The following is a 20282-nucleotide window of genomic DNA, read 5'->3' as shown; positions in this document are numbered from 1 at the left end:
TCGGCTCTGCTGTCTCTAATTCTTCGGCGTCCTGTGTTTGACAGATGCAGTCTCAGGCCAGTGGGAACAATGCCAGTTCAACACCCCCAAGAAAAGCCCAGTCCTCGGCGCCCAAGGTCAGGAAAAGCGTGAGCAGCCGGGTCCACGAGGCCGTGAAGGCTGTCGCCCTGTGTCACAACGTGACGCCCGTGTACGAGGCCCGCGGCGCGGCCGGGGAGACTGAGTTCACCGAGGCCGACCAGGATTTCAGCGACGACAACCGCACCTACCAGGCCTCCAGCCCCGATGAGGTCAGTCGGGCCAAGCGGCCCATTGCCGATGGGTCCTCGGGGTGCAGACGGCGCCTCCCCAAGGGCTCATCGGGCTCTGGGCCTGAGGAGTTTCTTGTGGGGTGAGGAGGGGGCTTGACGGTGGTTTTCAGTGCGGGCTTTCGCCACAGGCCAGAAATCTGGCCAGCTCCCTCCTGGTGGGACCCCTGCCCTGACCCAGGCCTTGCGGGCATGTGCCCACACGTACCAGAACGGCCTCGAGTCAGTTTCAGGAAAGCCGTGAGCGGACTTGGGGAGCTCACTGACTCCGTAAGGTCTGCAGGCTGCACCCTCCCGTGTCCTCGTCTCTCCAAGTGAATCTTCAGATTTGCACATTAAATTTCCAGTTATTTTTGCCAGAATTTAGATACGATGTATGTGTTTCAGAACAGAATTAGGATGTAAATAATTTCAAAAATCTACAGAAGACAGAAATGGTAAAATCTTAAATGTGATAAATGAGTCATTTCTGACTTTACATCAGTCATTCTTTGATTTTTAGGTTGATAAAAATTATTACTAAATTAATCTGTCCACTTCCTGTACAATCTTAGTGTACTTTATATATAGTTTTCTCATCTACCCTTTGCACTCAGGGTTCTGATAATTCTGTAAAGTCATCAGACTTCTTCAAATATCTTGTAAAACGGTATCATATAAGTAAGTAACCTCTCAAAAAAGTGCCTTCAATCAAAGGTTTTAAGAGCTCTGACCTGATGTCTTCAAGAGAGGACCCTGCTGATCCCATTAACAAGTTTATTTCCAAAGAGAAGAGCCCTTCCTCCCTGACAGCACTCCCCCAACCCCTGGCTCTGCGTCCAGGAGGGGCCCCTCTGCTGCCCACGGGCAGGCTCCTCTGTGCTGTGCAGCCTTCCTGCTCGGCAACAGCCGGCGGTGTCCCTCCTCTGGTTTCCACGACAGTACTCTCATTCCCAAAGGTGCCCGCACGGCCTCGTCTGCAGACCCCTGGGGGCTACAGGTGGACCACCGGCATGGTCTTAACCCTGTCTACACATCCCGTGGACTACTAGCTTTGTTTTGTTTTGTTTTGTTTTTTTTGTGCTTGCCGTTCTCTGTACACATGCTCAGTTCTAGAAGTGCTGATTTTCCAGCAGGCCTGGTGGGACTGACGTTTCTCCATTCTGAAAATCCAGTAAGTTGCACCCACAACTGAGAACCACTGAGTCTTGTAAATCTTTCCTTTTGACGTGCTTTCAGGATACGAGGTGAGGCCCAGTGCTGTCAGCAGTGCCCATGACAGTCTCAGGGTGCAAAGCGCGGGGGGCCCCAGCTACGGCATTCTCACTTCCTAATGGTAAACCCTGAGTGCACCAGCAGGCTCAGGGCATTTACCAGCTCCTAACACAGCTTTATTGTTTGAGAGCAAATTTATTTTTGAAGCTTTAGTTACATAAGTATTTCCTTTTTTTTCTTAATTGAAGTATAGCTGATGCACAATGTCATGTAAGTTACAGGTGTGCAGGGTAGTTAGCGATTCACAAGTTTTAAAGGTTATACTCCTTTTATAGTTATTGTAAGAGATTGCCTGGGTTTCTTCCCTGGTGGCACAGTGGTTAAGAATCCGCCTGCCAATGCAGGAGACATGGGTTTGAGCCCTGCTCTGGGAAGATCCCACGTGCCGCAGAGCATCTAAGCCCGTGCGCCACAACTACTGAGCCAGTGCTCTAGAGCCTGTGAGCCACAACTACTGAGCCCACGTGCCACAACTACTGAAGCCCGCGTGCCTACAGCCCGTGCTCTGCAACAAGAGAAGCCACCACAATGAGAAGCCTGTGCACCGCAACGAAGAGTAGCCCCCGCTCGCCGCAACTAGAGAAAGCCCGCGCGCAGCAACGAAGACCCGGCGCAGCCAAAAATAAATAAAAGATTATTTTTACAAAAAGATTGGCTGTATTCCCCATGCTGTACAATATATCCTTGTAGCTTATTTTATACATGATATTTTGTACCTCTTACTCCCCTCCCCCATCTTGTCCCATCCCCTATCCCTCCCCACACTGGTAACCACTAGTTCTCTATATCTGTGAGTCTGTTTTTTGTTATATTTCCTAGTTTGTTGTATTTTTTAGATTTCCCACATATAAGTGGTATCATACAGTATTTGTCTTTCTCAGTCTGACTTATTTCACTTAGCATAACACCCTCCAAGTCCATCCATGTTGCTGCAAATGGCAAAATTTTATTCTTTTTTATGGCTGCATAGTATCCCATTGTGTGTATATATATATACCACATCTTCTTTATCCATTCTTTATCCTGCTGATGGACACTTGGGTTGCTTCCATATCTTGGCAATTGTAAATAATGCTGCTACAAACATTGGGGTGTATGTATCTTTTTGAATTGGTGTCTTCGTTTTCTTCAGATATATAGCCAGGAGTGAAATTGCTGGGTCATATGGTAGTTCTATTCTTAGTTTTCTGAAGAACCTCCATACTGTTTTCCACAGTGGCTGCACCAATTTACACTCCCGCCAACAGTGCACAAGAGCTCCCTTTTCTCCACGTCCTTGCCAGCGTTTGTTATTTCTTGTCTTTTCGATGATAGCCATTCTGACCGGTGTGAGGTGTTGTCTCATTGTGGTTTTGATTTGCATTTCTCTAATAATTAGCGATGTTGAGCATCTTTTCATGTGCCCGTTGGCCATCTGTATATCTTCTTTGGAAAAATGTCTGTTCAGGTCTTCTGCCCATTTTTTAATCAGGTTGTTTGTTTTTTGATGTGGAGTTGTATGAGCTGTTTATATGTTTTGGATATTAACTCCTTATGGGTTGTATCACTTGCAAATATTTTCTCCCATTCAGTAGGTTGTTTCGTTTTGTTGATGGTTTCCTTTGCTGTGCAAAAGCTTTTAAGCTTAATTAGGTCCCATTTGTTTGTTTTTCTTCTCAATTCCTTTGCTTTAGGAGATCGTCTAAAACAATGTTGCTGCAATTTATGTCAGAGAGTTCTGCCTGTGCTTTCTTCCAGGAGTTTTATGGTTTGGGGCTTACATTTAGGTCTTTAATCAGTTTGAGTTTCTTTTTTGTATGTGGTGTTAGAGAATGTTCTAATTTCATTCTTTTGCATGTAGCTGTCCAGTTTTCCCAGCACCACCTTTGTTTTGTCAATTTAGAAATTATAACATGTTGTTAGTCATGTCAGAGCTTATAGGTGGTGAAAAAACAGCCAAAAAGATGAAAGTTTGGTTTTTCTCCAGCATGGAAAGCTGAGAACATTCCCACTGGGTCCTTCATCTCCACTGGAACTCAGCGTTTCCTCTTTTCTCTGTGGTTGTCACCACTGCTGTGACCTCAGGGTCACGCATCCAGTCTTGGTGCCCAGAGTTATGAGCCAAGGGCACCTGCCTTGAGGACATCTCTCCAGGCCCAGCCCCCTGGCGCCACACCGCAGAACAGACCTCTTTCCCCCAGTTCACTCTCGAGGGGCTCCTACACGCACTGTACCACTGTCCCTGGCACTCTCTTGCTGGCAGCCGTCTGCTCCAGAACCTGTGGTGCCTGCCCCGTACCTAACACCTTCCTGCTCTACGAAGTGGGCCTGGACCTCATGCTGATTTCCAGACGTGAGGCACTCAAGTCTGGCCGCTTGCATGGTGCCCACAGGCCTGACCTCTGCCCCCGGCCTGTGTCCAGCTCTGCCCGATGCCAGCACTCGTCTTGGTCTCGAGCAGCTGGTGGGCTGGGTGCACCCCTGTGATGGGGGTGACGGGGACGTTCTGTTTTCCAAGCACTGTTTATTATTTGAAGCGGTTACAGTAAACTTAACTGCTTTTATAATGAGTCAGAGTTTTGGTATTCAACCAGAAAGAATGAAAAAGCTGAAGGAAAAGCAGCAGCTCTGCACCTGATCTCAAGTGACTGTGGCCTCACCAGCTTCGCCCTCCCAGTGCCCTCGGACGTTTCGTCCGCGCCGTGTGACGTGTCCCAGCCACGCGGTGCTCCTGTCACGTGCAGAGTCTGTGCTTTCATTCCGTCTTCCGGGAACTGGGCTCTGTGCATCGTGGCAGACGGAACCCCAGGCCTGGGAGGTGGTGGGACGGCACTGCTGATCCGATTGGAGGGGGGCCGGAAGGTGTGGTGGTGACCTGAGATAAACCTCATCGACACGGGGCCTTGGTACCGCATCCCCGTCACTGCATCCCCAGCTGGTCCGGGAGGAGCTGTCCCTGTGATTTAGCCAGGCGGTGTCTCGGAGTTAGATGCTTTTCCTTTTTGTGAATCGCCATGCCTCTCTTCCCAGGAAGTGTTAAGAGAGCCCGTTGGAAACTGGGGCTGCCTGCGGTGTGGTCAGTTGCTGAGTCGCTCCACAGGGTAGCTTAGTCGCCGTACAGAGGGGAAAGCAGGGGGTGTGGAAGCACCCCGCTGTCTTCAGGGCGCATATTCCAGGCGCCACGTCCCAGGTCAGTTACGCGGTGGAGGGGAGCTCAGGGTCCCCTTCATCGTCACCACTGCTCTGTTTTATAGATTATGTTAACCAATAGGTGTGTGAGAATCTCTTTGCAGCCACAGCTCAGTATGACTTTTGGAATCGTGTGCGTGTACCAGATGTTTTTACTGGGTGACGGGGAACCTAGGAGGATGTGCACAACTCAGTAGTCCCAGCAGATGTGGTGGCCTCGGCTGATGGGGTGGGTGGTTGGGATGCACAGGAGCTGCACCTGTCATCCTGCCGTGCCCTGTCGGCCTTGAGACAGGTCCCGGGTCCCGGTGACGCTCTTGGAGAGGACATGCACCACCGCTTTTTCTTACAAAGGAAGGGTTAAGCACATTGCTTTTCATAGTCTAGCATTCTAGAGATTCTCTCAAGTTCCACGTGATTATGTACTGAAAACTTGTGCCTTTCCAGTCCTGAGCATGGGAAACTTAGACCACAGATGTTTCCCAAGGAAAATTTTATTGGAAGTTTCAAACATCCTGTATTACTTATTTACCTTATTACCTCCCAAAAGTAAATAAAAATTTTGTTGAAAATACCTGGGATTTTTTATCTTTAGGTTTTTATGTTATAACACTTTTGAAATCTTAAATTAGGAATTCACAGTAGAGAGGGGTTTCACTGACTCCAGGATTTCCAGAACTAAATAGAAACTGCTAATCTTATATTTAAATTTTTTACTTCAAAATTTCTTCCTACTTTGGAAATTGGACCATGATTAAAAGTGGCAAAGCATTAAATAACCTTTAAGAAATCCCTAACACATACTTTACATCTAAAAATGAAAAGACTCAACTTCATCATAATTTTTAAAGCACTCCGTTGATGCAGTGTTTGCAGGTCCCCAGAGCCCGAGGAAAATCATCTAAACGGTTCATTATTTCGCTTATTGAACTTCGCTGCAGTTAGGTTGACGGATGATGGCAGTGTTTCCCAATCACCAAAGTACTGTTTTAAAAGCATTTTTTATTGAATAAAGTGCTTAGAATATTGCACCCTGGAGCTTTTTTCGGGGAAATGGCTCGGTTGATGGTCTCTGTTTGCCCTCGTGTACGGTTAATAAGCAGCCTTATCAGTTTAGGAGACTTAACGGGCTTTATACACTCTGCATCAACACTATTTTCTTATATTCCCTATTTGCTTATGGCTCTTGTGTCACCTCACCTTAGTTTTCAGAAAGAATGTGACTTACTGAGTAGAACGTGCCAGCTTTTGAGTCTCTGATCTTGCAGCAGTTCTTCATTTTCACTTTCCTGAAAACAGAGAGGCTCTCCTACCTCACCTGTGCGTGTGCACAGATGCATTTTCATTATACAGATAATGGAATTCTGGGGAATTTAAGCTGTTAAAGGCTTTTGAGGCGTGCTCACTGGGCACTTCACAGTGACGTGTGTGTTTGGAGCTGTCACGTGCAGTGGGTGCTGGAGTGTCAGAGCGGGAGGGGTGATTTCGGATTCAGAACCTGCAGCCTACTTAGGCCCCGGTCGCTGTTTCTTTTGATAAGTGATCAATATTTCATTTTCTCCAAGAGCATAGAAAGTTTCGCTTGCCTGTCACTTTGCAGCCTCAACATAGCAGACTCCAGCTTAGCAAACTTTAAATGTTCCTGGAAATTCCTGGACAAAGTTAAAATCCAGCCCTCGTGAGCTATGTGTCCAGTGCAGCTGCAGGAAGCTGAGACGGAGCCAGTGTCACCAACAGGCGCCACCGAGTCAGCTCAGGGGGCAGCGCCTCGGGCGAGCAAGGCCAGTGCAACGCAACCCCAAGACCCCTGCCCGCTTTGGCTCGAAAAGATTGATTGGCCGTGATTTTCAGTGACTCTTAAGCCTGTAAACTTGCTGTCTGTTGGTAACATCCTTTCTCCTCTGTGGCCATGTCCCTCACATATATAATTTCTATATTAAGTATTATTTCAGGGTGTAGGTGTCATCTGCTCATGTGGACATTTGTGTGCAAGAATCAGCTAAAGTTTATGACATACCATGAGTGGATGACTTAAAAACAGAAGCGCGTCCCACCCTTAACAGCACTACTTTTGATTTACTCTAATGTATCCAGTGTGCTGTGGACTTAAATTCACTTTATCTGTCTGCTTGTTGAAGCAGGACTCACTGTGGTGTGGCGTCAGCATGTCTGTGGGGAGCAGGTCCCTGTCTGCGACGTGAGCCCCCCTCCGTGACCCTCAGGAGCGGGACAGCACGTGAACCACACGGCCTGCCATGAGTATTGATTGGCAGCTTTTCCAGGCGATCAGGTTCACGTTATGTTCATAATTCTATTAAATTATAACAGTGATGGTAGTACCACAATTGAAAATGAAGACATGTCAGTGATGGAATTATGATTTATAAAGTACACGGTAAAAAAATGTGTCCCTGGGGGCTTCCCTGGTGGCGCAGTTGTTGAGAGTCCGCCTGCCGATGCAAGGTACACGGGTTCGTGCCCCAGTCCGGGAAGATCCCACATGCCACGGAGCGGCTGGGCCCGTGAGCCATGGCCGCTGAGTCTGCACGTCCAGAGCCTGTGCTCCGCAACGGGAGAGGCCACAACAGTGAGAGGCCTGCGTACCGCAAAAAATAATAATAAATGTGTCCCTGCAGTAAAGCTGGCAGTTATGCGGGTGTAATTGCTAATATGGTAAAGGAAACTTCTCCCAAGCTTTTCAAGAATGATAGCACAGGGCTTCCCTGGTGGCGCAGTGCTTAAGAATCCGCCTGCCAATGCAGGGGACACGGCTTTGAGCCCTCATCCGGGAAGATCCCACATGCCACAGAGCAACTAAGCCCGTGCACCACAACTGTGGAGCCTGCGCTCTAGAGCCCACAAGCCACAGCTGCTGAGGCCCGTGTGCCTAGAGCCCGTGCTCTGCAAGGAGAGAGGCCACCGCAATGGGAGGCCCGTGCACCGCAACGAAGAGTAGCCCCCGCTCGCCACAACTGGAGAGGGCCCACGCGCAGCAGCAGAGACCTAACACAGCCAAAAATGAATAAAAAAATAAAATAAATGTAAAAAGGGAGAAAAAAGGAAACTTTGATTGAAAAAAAGAATGATAGAAATTTCTGAATAATGGAATTATAGAGAAAATTAATAATAAAATCTTGCCCTGCACGAGTTACTTAGCATGGAGAAGTGTGAAAGCATAAACCAATTGCCTGTGACAACAATTACTCAAGTGTGTTGCTAACATGGCCTCTGGATGAGATTTAGCTTAGGCTCCCACTTAGATACGTAATTTTTACATTCACATTTTAATTATTTTGACCTTTGTATTATTGTCAATAATCACATTGTTAGAAATGTCTTAAAGCTAAGTTAGAGAAATAGTCATTCTTACATGGCCTGTACCACCACTGACAGCATCCAAACGAAACAGGAAGAGGTGGCACCCCCTCTGCCCCTTCCACTGGGAGGGCCACACCAATGGGGAAAGCAAGCGGCAGTGTGTTAACTGCTCCTGAGATGAATTCTGAGTCAAAGACCTAAAAATTCCACCTGCCCCCAGCAGCTTTCTTGTTCTGTTAGAAGGACCCCATGTAGCAGCAATCTGACCCAATACGGGGATAACATCCCAAGAGGGGCCATGGTCAGGGGAGGCCAGTGGTCAGAAGCAGCCTCCATGCAAACACCGAGCGTCTCCCGCTAAGACACCACCTCCCAGGAGTGGTCAGCAGATGGGAACTCCACCTCCACTGGCTTATGTGTTAGGCAGTGCCTTGCAAATCAAACCGGGGCTGTGCACTGGTAAAAAGAAATGAAACAAATGAGGTTGGCATCCAACTAAAACGTTTAGAAGAAAAAGACCAAAGGAAATTAAGAGAAAGAAAAGATAAAGGAAAACGTAAAAGTTATGATTGAATAAGCAGTAAATTCGAAAGCTGATCCTTTGAAAGGTAAATAAAATGGAAAAACTGTTGGCAAAAATAGTAAATAATACAAAACAGTGAATGCAGAGTAAGAATACACACGTAAAATTACACATATGAAGAGTGTATAATAGACGAGCTTAAATTTTTCTGAGAGTATATTAAAAACACAGCCCAAATGCTATTATTTTTGAAAACCTCATTAAATAACCATGTTCAGGAAAAATATATATTAGCAAAATGGCATCTAAAGAACTATATAAAACCTCGGTAGACCAGAAAAGAGGAAGAAACAAAACTGTCTCTTTTGTTTTAATAGATGATATGATTGTCTCCATATAAAATCCCAAAGGCTCTACCAAAAATTTAACTCTCTACTGAGATTTAATAAGTGAGTTTACCAAAGTTGCACATTATGATATTAGCCATATACAAAAATTACTCATATTTGTATACACTAGCAATGAGCAATTAGAAATTGACATTTAAAAATGTACCATTTATAAAGGACCAAAAAAAAAAGCAAAAAAAAAAAAAAACCATGAAATGCCTAAGGATAGATCTAACAAAATATGTATAGGATTTGTATGCTGGGAAGTGAAAGACAATGAAGAAAACTCAAGGACAGTCTATATATGAGAACTGTATTGTGCACGTGGATTGGAAGACTTTCCGTTACCAAGATGTCAGTTTGTTACCAAGATGTTAGTTGATTTTTTTTATAAAGATGCCAAGGAAATCCAATGCAGAAAGGATGATTATTTAAATAAATGGGACCCAGAACATTTTTTTTAAACATCTTTATTGGAGTATAGTTGCTTTACAATGGTGTGTTAGTTTCTGCTTTATAACAAAGTGAATCAGTTATACATATACTTATATCCCCATATCTCTTCCCTCTTGCGTCTCCCTCCCTCCCACCCCTCTAGGTGATCACAAAGCACCGAGCTGATCTCCCTGTGCTATGTGGCTGCTTCCCACTAGCTATCTATTTTATGTTTGGTAGTGTATATATGTCCATGCCTCTCTCTCGCTTTGTCACAGCTTACCCTTCCTCCTCCCCGTATCCTCAAGTCCATTCTCTAGTAGGTCTGCATCTTTATTCCCGTCTTGCCCCTAGGTTTTTCATGACCATTTTTTTTCTTTTTAGATTCCATATATATGTGTTAGCATATGGTATTTGTTTTTCTCTTTCTGACTTACTTTGCTCTGTATGACAGACTCTAGGTCCATCCACCTCACTACAGATAACTCAATTTTGTTTCTTTTATGGCTGAGTAATATTCCATTGTATATATGTGCCACATCTTCTTTATCCATTCATCTGTCCATGGACACTTAGGTTGCTTCCATGTCCTGACTATTGTAAATAGAGCTGCAATGAACATTGTGACTTTTTTTGAATTATGGTTTTCTCAGGGTATATGCCCAGTAGTGGGATTGCTGGGTCGTATGGTAGTTCTCTTTTTAGATTTTTAAGGAACCTCCATACTGTTCTCCACAGTGGCTGTATCAATTTACATTCCCACCAACAGTGCAAGAGGGTTCCTTTTTCTCCACACCCTCTCCAGCATTTACTGTTTGTAGATTTTTTGATGATGGCCATTCTGACCAGTGTGAGATGATATCTCATTGTAGTTTTGATTTGCATTTCTCTAATGATTAATGAATGATGTTGAGCATTCTTTCATGTGTTTGTTGGCAGTCTGTATATCTTCTTTGGAGAAATGTCTATTTAGGTCTTGGCCCATTTTTGGATTGGGTTGTTTGTTTTTTTGATGTTGAGTTTCATGAGCTGCTTGTAAATTTTGGAGATGAGTCCTTTGTCAGTTGCTTCATTTGCAAATATTTTCTCTCATTCTGATGGTTGTCTTTTCGTCTTGTTTATGGTTTCCTTTGCTGTGCAAAAGCTTTTAAGTTTCATTAGGTCCCATTTGTTTATTTTTGTTTTTAATTTCCATTTCTCTAGGGGACCCAGAACATTTGAACAGCCATATGCAGAAAGAGCCTAAACTAATCTCTCTCACTCTTTTAAAAATTAACTCAAATTGGTCATAGACCTAAATGAAAAACCAAAAGTATAAAATTTCTAGAAGAAAACTTTTGTAGGCTTGAGTTAGTTAGGCAACGATTTTGTAGGTCACAAACAGTACAAATTGTAAAAGAAAAGAATTGATAAACTAGACTTAAAGGTAAAAATCCTACATTCTTCGAAAGACATTGTTAAGAAAATGAAGACAAGCCACAGATTAGTAGGATATGTTTGCAAAATACATATCTGATAAATGACTGGTAACCAACATAGGTAAAGAACTCCCAAAACTCAATCATGAGAAAACGGCCACTCTGTTTAAACAGAAGCAGAAGATTTGAACGACTGCATCACCAAAAGCAGATGTGAATGTGGACTGTGTAAAGCCATAAAAGAGCAAGGCTTTGTGCTTCACTCGGGTGACTGGCATTTTGCATGTTAAGGAATGGTTAGAGGTGAACTACTAATCCCAGAGCGAGAATCAGGTTTCTTACGCTTGAAGCCCAGATCACACTGGACTCGTGCTTCATCCCCATCGCTGCCTGGGTCCTAGGCGACTGCCTCACACGAGCCAGCGCCCAAACACTGCTCCAGCTGTGTTTTCACGCCTGTCTTCAGTGTTCCGTTGAACTTGCCACTGTTAAATCACCTTAAATCAGTGATTGTTAGTTCTTGCTGGTTCAAGAAATGTCTTGTGTTGGTTCCTGAGGGTAGAGCAGTGAGCACAGCAGGCGTCGGGGGTCTCGGGGCTGCTGGAGGCCCGGGTGGGCGACATGTCAGCGTGGAGGGAGGGGGAGCCACAGTGGAGAGAGCGGGGGGTTTGGGGGAAGGTGACGGGGAGCCGGCAGGCAGCCCCGGCGAGGCTGGAGGACGGCTGGTGGCGTGTGGCCGCAGAGGCCCGGGCAGCCGGCGGGGGCATCCTGAGGCCATTCGCAGGCTTGCCACGCTGTTGTCCAGCTCCGTCACTGGACGGTCGGCTCCATCACGGGGGACGCCGAGTGGACTGTGCCCAGCGGGTCTGCGTGGGGCTCCAAGGGAGGCCTTGGCCAGCACAGCCTCCACTCCCCACTGTGCTCCGACCACCTGGCAAGTCTCCACCCTCGGCAGCCGTGCTGTTCATTTTGCTGTAGGGGCGGCGTCATGCTTTCAAGACGTGTGTTTGGTCTAATCGCTTAAACGTCCTCAGGAAGAAAATAGAGTCAAACTGCCCATTCCTTAGAAATTTTCCTTCCTCTGATTTCGACGTTCAGTATCACTGGATGTAAGTGACCCCTCAGAGCCTTCTGAAAAGAACCCCTCTAGTTTATTTCAGACGTACAGAGGGAACAGCCCGAATCCTGACCTGCTTTCCCCCAGCCCCGCTGCACTCCAGGGCCAGGTGGCAAAGCTCGAAGCCGCAGGGGGACCCTCCGGTCACCGTGGGCATCGTGGCGGCCTCCACTGAGGTGCCGAGCGCGTGGCGGGCGGTTCTCCATGTTCGCATCCCCCTTCGTGGCTGCTGGCTTCTAAGTCTGTTCAGAAATGTTAAATTTTACATCACCAGAGAGAATCCTGCCCAGCGCTAAGCAACTGCCATTAGAAGACTAATTGAAGCGTCCGTCGCGTTGAGTGTTTGAACGCTCTTCTCCTGGTTGGCGTTATGTAGCGAAACCTCGACGTGCTTACTGACTCGGAACAGCTGTACAGATGCTGGGCCAGGCAGCAGAAGCCCAGCAGACTTCTTTGATATGTCGCTACCCCCAGTGGGTTATGAAACCAAGCATAAACTAAACAATAAACAGGTGTGAGTCACCAAATAGAGAAACTCGAGTCCTGACTGCAGCGGGACCCAGTGAGATGAGAGGGTGTTCGCAGGGAGATACAATTTACAGGTCAGAATGTAATAGTAACCTTTCACTGTGTAAACCGAAAACGAACCTTAGGGTCTTGGGTCATCTGCAGACACAGAGAAGTCGTATAGAAATGGCATATGGACTTTCACGTTCATGTTACATTTGCACTGGGGTTGCAGAGCTGTTGACTTGCCCCCTCTCGACGTGCTGACGTCCAGGTGTCTTCTTTCAGCACTATAATTTGGAGTATATCACTGACGCTCTAAATTATAGTGCTGTACCCTCGTGGCGTCATGTTAGGACCCCGGCCTGCTTCAGTATCCTAGTAATGCGCTGGAAAGCCAGGGCATGCGGCTTCTAAATCGAGCTCCACGGTGACTCACTGTGTCACATTTAATGTGTTCGTGGGACCCCAGAGCTGTCAGGGCCCCTAGAAAGCTGATGTCATCTGCCCTGTAAGCCAGCAGCTGGACTCCAGTGTCAGGAGTATTGACAGGTGTCTCCACTGCTGCCAGCAAACCAGGACTGGGGCTGGGAAGAAGCCGTTTCAGTGGACACCGGCACGGGGGTCAGCAGTCCGGCGGGGCCCGGTCTTCAGAGCCTGCTGCGCTCACGTGTCTCGTGGAGACCCTGGTTGCAGCCTCGTGGACTGTCTGTGACACCCCACTGCCGGGCGGGATGGTGGCCACAGCCAGTGTCCCCTTGGGCAGCGGGGTGGGAGCGTCCACCGCGGGTGGCCTTGCTGCGGCCTCGGCTGCTGGGCTGTCGGGCCGTCTGGTGCTGCGTCGGTCTGTCCTCTCCTCTGCTGCAAGCTCCCGTGCGTGAGTGCCGCCCCTCGGGCTGCCCAGCTGCGGGGAGGACGTCCTTCCTTCGGCTCCGCCTTCTCTGTCCAGGGTGGGCTCTCACTCCCGAGCTGGCCTGGCCCACCTGGGCTTGGGGGCCGGGCTCGAGCCGGGGCTCTTTGCTGGCGGTTGCTGGACGTGCATCCTGGGCCTGGGCGGCGCAGGGCTCCCTCGAGAGTGAGCTGCAAGTCCGGGGCCCCGGGAACCCCCTCAGCATGACCCTCACTCCCACTCTTGCTTCTCCGAAGTTGCTGTAACCTGTTTATCGCAGGCCGACTCTACCATGTACACTTTTTAAAATATCAGAAGTTTTTATAAGATGAATTCTGATGCATTGACTACGTATAAAATAAGACGAAATTGTAATTTAAAACGGTATAAAAAAGTATGTCTTTACTATTCTGAAACAGTCGTCCCGTGCATCTGTTTAGGTCCTTTGCAAAATCCTAGAAAATATTTGGGAACTAAAGTCACCCTTTCCGGGAGAGGCTGGGTACCATCTGTCCTGGACCCCTTTCAGGGAAGCCATGTGGGAGTGTGTGGGGAACCAGGCACCAAGGGACCGGCACAGGCGACTTAAAGTGTTGCCCTCGGCTGTGCCCCAGGGCATCCCCGCCCCACAGGGCGCCCCTGCAGCCCCAGAAAGTGTCTTGCGCTGGCCTTTTCTGCCTCGCTGTCTTCGGACGCCCTGTCCACCCGTAGCATGTGGCCCACACCACAATGTCAGACACTTGACAAGCTTGTCAGGACTTTTCTCCAGTTATATTTGTGGGAAATTACTTGGAAAACCTCATTTGTAAAGTGATTCGCGCTCCGCCTAAATGGCTTACGTGAGAAAGGGCGGAGGGTGAAACCCTGACATTGATCATCAATGTGCCAAACGCCCCACGGGTGGGTCAGACCTCAGCGTAACCCTGGGAGGTCGTCACCATCTTACCGACGAGGAGACTGGGGCTTAGGGGTGCAGCCTGTCACCCAGATTCACGGAGCTGGTACACGGCAGCTCGAGGATTCCGAACTGAGCGGTCTCACCTCGGCACCAGAGCTGCTGAGGATCTCGTCAGACGGGAGTTTTCAGGAATGACTAGGAGAGAACAGTAACATCTGCACACTAGACAGAATTTAAAATGCTCTTGAATGATAATGATTTCTCAGAACCCCAAGTCAAATGCTAAAAGCACAGGTGGTGAAAGGAACTGCAGGTGAGGGCGAGGCGCCAGGGTCAGGAGAGGCCCAGAGCCCCCAGGGGGAAGGAGCCACTGCCTGCGGCCGCGGGGTCCTCACCTGCATGGCGGGGGCAGCACGTCATGAATTTCTTGCAGTGAGGTTGCTTCTAAAGACAAAGTTTTTTTCTGAAAACGCTTATTGTCATAAAAATTACTATTCATAAGTGAACTTTAAAAATTATTTTTCCACTTAAGATTTTTACATTTAAATCATAAATGATTGTAAGTAAGAATACTTTCTATTTTTGAGTCCTTGCCACATGCCAGGGAGCCCGTCTGATCGTTTCCCCTTTAGAACAGTTTGCAAATACATCTTCCACAGAACAGGCAGGTGAGCCTCAGTATGCAAAGGACCAGGTCACGGGGCTTCCAACTGTCGGAGTCGGGCTTGGCGCCCGGGCCTGCCCTCCCCGCAGACGTGCTGGCTGTGGAGCCCCCAGTCGCCAGTTGGTCCGTGATTGAGACACATGAGGGATTCAGGGCATCACTGTCGTGGGCGTCCTCGAGCCCAGCCCCACCTGCTCTCCGAGCCATCCAGCCTGGCGGGCGCTCCGCGTAGATTGTAAACCCTAGCTGTAGGCAGCTGATAACACAAATCGCAGCACAAGTGTGCTCACCGACGGCCTTTATCTTAGACGGTAAGACCAAGGCCCTCAGTCTCGCTGCGTATCGCTTCCCTGTAACGAATACTAGACGCGGCCTCAGAAACAGCAGGGCCTGGACGTGGTCAGTTTCGTCTCTTGGTGGCATCTCGGCGAGCTCGCTGACCACTGGCCTGATGCCCCCTTCCTAGGGAGCGAGTGGCCTCACGTCTCTCTGGTCTCCCGCAGGTGGCCCTGGTGCAGTGGACGGAGAGCGTCGGCCTCACTCTGGTCAACAGAGACCTCACGTCCATGCAGCTGAGGACCCCCAGCGGCCAGATCCTGACCTACTGCATCCTGCAGACCTTCCCCTTCACGTCGGAGAGCAAGCGGATGGGGGTCATCGTCAGGGTACGCTGGCCTCTGTCCCCGAGCTGGGTGCCTGTTCTGGTCACTGTGAGGACACTGCAGCGGTCTCTTAAGGCTCACTCCGGGGCTTTATGCTCGTCACAGTGTTTTGTAATAATAAAATCCAAACTGATCACTTATGCTGAGAAGCTGGTGTGGCTCTAATAGTCATGATTTAAAACAACTTTCCTAAGACGGCTGAGGCAGAATAAGTAGATGTTCGTGAATTCCTGAAATCAGCTCGAGCTGCTTTGTTTTCCACAGCGGTAGGAGCCAGAGTTTACCTGGAGAATGATTTATGACCATAAAGTTGCTAGAATATCCCCCTATTAAATTGTTTGTAGCGAATACTACAAATACATCTTGGAAGTTGGCTAAACCAGGAAGCTTATTCATTCATTCAAGCTTTGGAAATTGGAGAGAATTTACCTTGCAGTCCAAGGCATATATTCATTTACAGATTTTATTTCAAAACTCTCAGCACAGCATCTTGAGAGCCACAATTATGCTCTCGGTTCCTGGTGGCCTGAGCATCTAGGGAGGACACAGCCCTGCCTAGAAGGTGTCTGAGTAACTCACCCAGGGGAGTGGGTTCACGGAGAATTGCTCTCCTGGTGCGTTCCCGTTAGAGCAGCCCCCCAGTAGCCGCAGCGTGGCCTCAACATGTCTGTGTTCACTCCCGTCTTGTTACAGGACGAGTCCACGGCAGAGATCACGTTCTATATGAAAGGTGCCGACGTTGCCATGTCCACCGTCGTCCAGTATAATGACTGGCTGGAGGAGGAGGTATGAGCTGTTTCACATTGTGTAGATGTTTTTACGAAACTCAGGGCAGTGACAGAAGCACGGCATCCTTTCTCCGACTTGTAGGTACTTGGTGGTGTCACTGGAGTGAATCAAGATGCCAGGTTTCACACCAGACACTGTCGGCCCATAAAGCAGAGAGGATAGGAGTACTGTAAATTATAAATACTGTACTTTCTTTGTGAACAACTACTATTTTTTGGTTTCTGTGTGAATACGTGTAGATGTGTGCAAGTGGGTCCTTATGAAGAATATTTTGTTTATTTTGGTGAAAAATAGAAAGCATCCCTAATCATTCACTAAAATATTCTGAAATAGTATTGTGCATATAACCAGAGTTATATTTTAACATATTTATTTTGTAACCTAAATTATTTACCAGGATATTTTAGTTAGAATTTAATTCTAATATGTACATAGGATTCACTTTAAACATGGAGATAAGATCCAAATATAACCAATCCTATATTTTCATCAAATTCTCCCTGAACAAATACAATTTGCATTTAGCTTCATGAGATATTTGTTGTTTACATTTATGTATTTGTAAAAACTTAGATTTCAGAGTAAAACTAAACCGCTGAATTTATGAGCGTGACCCCCTTCACTGTGTGCATGTTGTCGGTGGGGCTCAAGCGTGTCCACCCCCCTTCAGGTCAGGAGTCTGTCTGTCAGTCCTGGGGCCACAGCCCACGTCCACGACGGTATTGGCAATATGAATCAATAGCTCCTTCAGGCACTGGATTTAATCAGGGACATGAATAAATTAAACTCCCTGAAGACCTAGTAAAATGCCATAAAAATTACTTGGGGTCATAATGATGTGCAATTAATTATAAAATCCTTGTTTAATTTATTTAGCTTTATGAGGTCAAATCGATAAATGTCTTGCAACAGACAGATAATGTCAGACTGTTTTTCAGATAACTTTATTAAAAATCCTTTGTGCATTTATTTCCAACATTGTAGTTTCTCCCATCGATAAATCTTTCCACACCCTCCCACCGCAGTCTTTGTTGTTAATACTCTTGTCGTGGGGAAAGCCTTTCACTTTATCCAAAGCCAGCAGGTACTCAGAGCCTGAGTTTACAGGGGGCTGTTCTGTGTCACAGAAGCTCCCAAGCTGGATTCTTGGTTATCAACATGTGTTCCCCAAATACCAAGAAAACAAAACACACCTACGCTGTCCGTCATGCGGCTTTGAAAGGGCGATTTTGTAAAGCCTGCAGTACGAGCCCACCCTCTGTGTGGACGTGACGCCCGCGAGCCGAGGCGGCGGTGCCTGGGGGGCAGCCCCTTCCTCTCCGCGCAGGCCCCCCTCTTTGCCCCCAGATGTGTGTTTGTTAGAAACGAGATGGAGCTAGGACTGGGGAGCAGGGCGGTATGAAGGGCCACCGTGGCGTCGCCTGCCGGGCCTCAGGATCCGCGGGCCGCGGCGAGTGCGGGGCTGGCGCGCGAGCCGGGACCTCTCCGCACACGGCCTGGTGTGTGACAGCGGGCAGCAGATCAGGTCTCCCCGGAGGATTAGAAAGGAACCCCAGAGACTTGGGATGGTTTATCCTGCGGACATTAAGTGCAGTGAATGAGCTTTGTCAGAGGAAGGTGCCATTACCCGGGAACGGGGGCCTGTGCCCTTGAACGGACGGGGCCGGGTGGGATGGACGCGCGTGGAAGTGTGTCCCCGGGCCGGGCGCAAGCCCCCTGGTATCGCTGATTCCGAAGGGCGGCGGTCGGACGCTCCGAGTCCCGGCCCTCTCGGTGGCCGTGACGGCCGCCTGCACGGCTTGTGTGGCCGTGTCTGTGTCGCGCACACGTGCAGCCCGTGTCGCTCCCGTAGTGGGGAGAGAGCCGTGCCCATTGTCCCTCCGCGTCCCACCCGGCGGGCGGGCGGTCGGGAGGCGCAGGGACCCCGGGTCGGGTCGGACGCATGGCGCGGCGGCAGGGGAGCCAGCCGCTCCCCCCTTCCCGCGGGGATGTGGGTCTGGCGGGATGAGCTAGCGGAGGACGTGGCCGTGGCTGCAGGGAGCGGTGGCCAAGGCTGCGGGCCGGCCGGGCCGCGTGTGACCTGCCTCTCTCTTCCAGTGCGGCAACATGGCCCGCGAAGGCCTGCGCACCCTCGTGGTGGCCAAGAGGGCGCTGACGGACGAGCAGTACCAGGACTTCGAGGTGAGCGGCTGGCCTCCTGCCGTGGCCGTGGCCTCGGGGAGACGGTGTGCACAGGGGCGGCGCCGCGGGTGTCCCCGCCTCGGCCAGCCCTGCGCGAGTCACAGCACCGCCCGCCTGTCCTCAGAACCGCTACAACCAGGCCAAGCTGAGCATCCACGACAGGACGCTCAAGGTGGCCGCCGTGGTGGAGAGCCTGGAGCGGGAGATGGAGCTACTGTGCCTGACGGGGGTGGAGGACCAGCTGCAGACGGACGTGCGGCCCACCCTGGAGATGCTGCGCAACGCGGGCATCAAGGTACTGCGAGGGAGCGGACGCCCCCTGGAGGTGGCCCCGTGAAACCCGTCGAGGTGGAGGGGTTGAGGGCCTTGGTGAGCGGAGGTCTCTACGTGTCCCACGGAGACCCGCCCCGCCCCGGGGGCTGCGCCCGCCCACCCATCACCCAGACGCAGCAGCTCTGCTCCCCGCTTTCCGGCTGCCGTCTGTCCTCCTGGCTGCCTTCCCGGCGCGGGCGTCCTCACGGCAACATGAGGCCTATCCCGGCCCGAGCTGCTCCCCACGGCAGCCTTTTATCCGCGTGGGGAGGTTTGCCCCGTAGACCGCATGATGCTCCCTGCCTGACCTCCTGACCTGCTGTCTTTTTCTAACGGTTTGTCCTCTTCGGGTCCAGGGGAGATTAGCACGTTGTGGTGTAAGTTTTAGTTTTCAGGAAACTGCTTTCTTGCCTTACTTACCTGTGCTCTCACTGAAGCTGAAGTTCAATTACAGATGGCTGAGAAAATGCATTTCAGTGCTGCCTCAAGGACTGAGAATGAAAAAAGTACAGCTTGCTTTTAAAAGAAATACTTGTGTCTAACTGGAGCAGAGAGAGAACTGGAGGAAAATGTCAGAAGGCAAAGCTGTGGCCGGCTTCAAATAACAATACACTCAGCACGTTTTGATGAGGGCACTGTGACGGGCACAGCAAGGGGGCCCCTGCCATCCAGGCCTCTGGGTGGGGGAGATGTCGGAGCCTCCCCACCCGTTTAGGGCCGTGGCAGGGGCGGCCGCTGGCATCTGCGTGTGCTGTCCAGGTGCTGGTCAGAGTGGAAGAGAGCAGTTCAGCCTCAGAATGGTGACCCGATCTAAGCCTCTGCGACCAGAAGCTTGCGTGGAGAAACATGATTGACTAGAGGCAGACAACCTGCTCATTCCATCGTGGTTTTTCACGAGTTTCCCGTCAGTCTCGCTCTTGGGTGTTGCTGCTGGCTTGTCAACACAGCCGAGGCATGCACGTTTCTTGTGTAAAGATCTGGGTGCTTGTATTAGCTGCTTGCTAAGCTCTGAAGTCAGTAAGACTTGCTGGGGTCCTGCCATTTTCCCCTTTCATGTTCCGTCAGGAGAAGCAGACTCTTTTGTCCCGTTATAGTTCAAGGATGTGGTTTCCGCCCCTCCTCTGAGCCTGAGCGGTGGCGCTCGGCCAGGCCACACTTGTACCTGAGTTATCAGCAGCGGGACTTCTTGTTCTGTGGGGTTAATTGTCCCCAACTTTGTCACGGTGACGTGTCGTTGTCTTAGATCCAGGCTCAGTAAAGTGAATATTAATGTGTAACATAAGTACAAAAACACAAACCCTCAGACACTGAAAAGAGCCACAGGTAGATTGTGTCTAAGCAGAGAACCAGTATACCATGTAAGATTTTTGTTTCCTGTTCCCCAAAATGCATATTTATGTATGATACCTATGATACATCTGAAAAATCAGATGGTAGCGAGAAATTGCTG

General features: G+C 49.2%; 1 protein-coding gene across 1 annotated transcript in view; it reads left to right on the top strand.

Annotated features, from left to right (window-relative positions):
• Positions 1-20282, top strand: part of ATP9B (ATPase phospholipid transporting 9B) — a 225279-nt gene that overhangs the window by 181113 nt on the left and 23884 nt on the right. Inside the window, exons 15-19 of the mRNA XM_007449962.1 lie at positions 45-290; positions 15392-15553; positions 16244-16336; positions 18437-18520; positions 18645-18815. Coding sequence (XP_007450024.1) covers positions 45-290; positions 15392-15553; positions 16244-16336; positions 18437-18520; positions 18645-18815 — 756 coding nt within the window. The remainder of the gene's footprint in view (positions 1-44; positions 291-15391; positions 15554-16243; positions 16337-18436; positions 18521-18644; positions 18816-20282) is intronic.

This window comes from Lipotes vexillifer, unplaced genomic scaffold (assembly GCF_000442215.2).
Source record: "Lipotes vexillifer unplaced genomic scaffold, Lipotes_vexillifer_v1.1 scaffold1012, whole genome shotgun sequence".
In the NCBI taxonomy this organism is placed as follows: domain Eukaryota; kingdom Metazoa; phylum Chordata; class Mammalia; order Artiodactyla; family Lipotidae; genus Lipotes; species Lipotes vexillifer.
The sequence above is the reverse complement of the archived record's forward strand: the minus strand, read 5'-3'. Positions and strand labels throughout refer to the sequence as shown.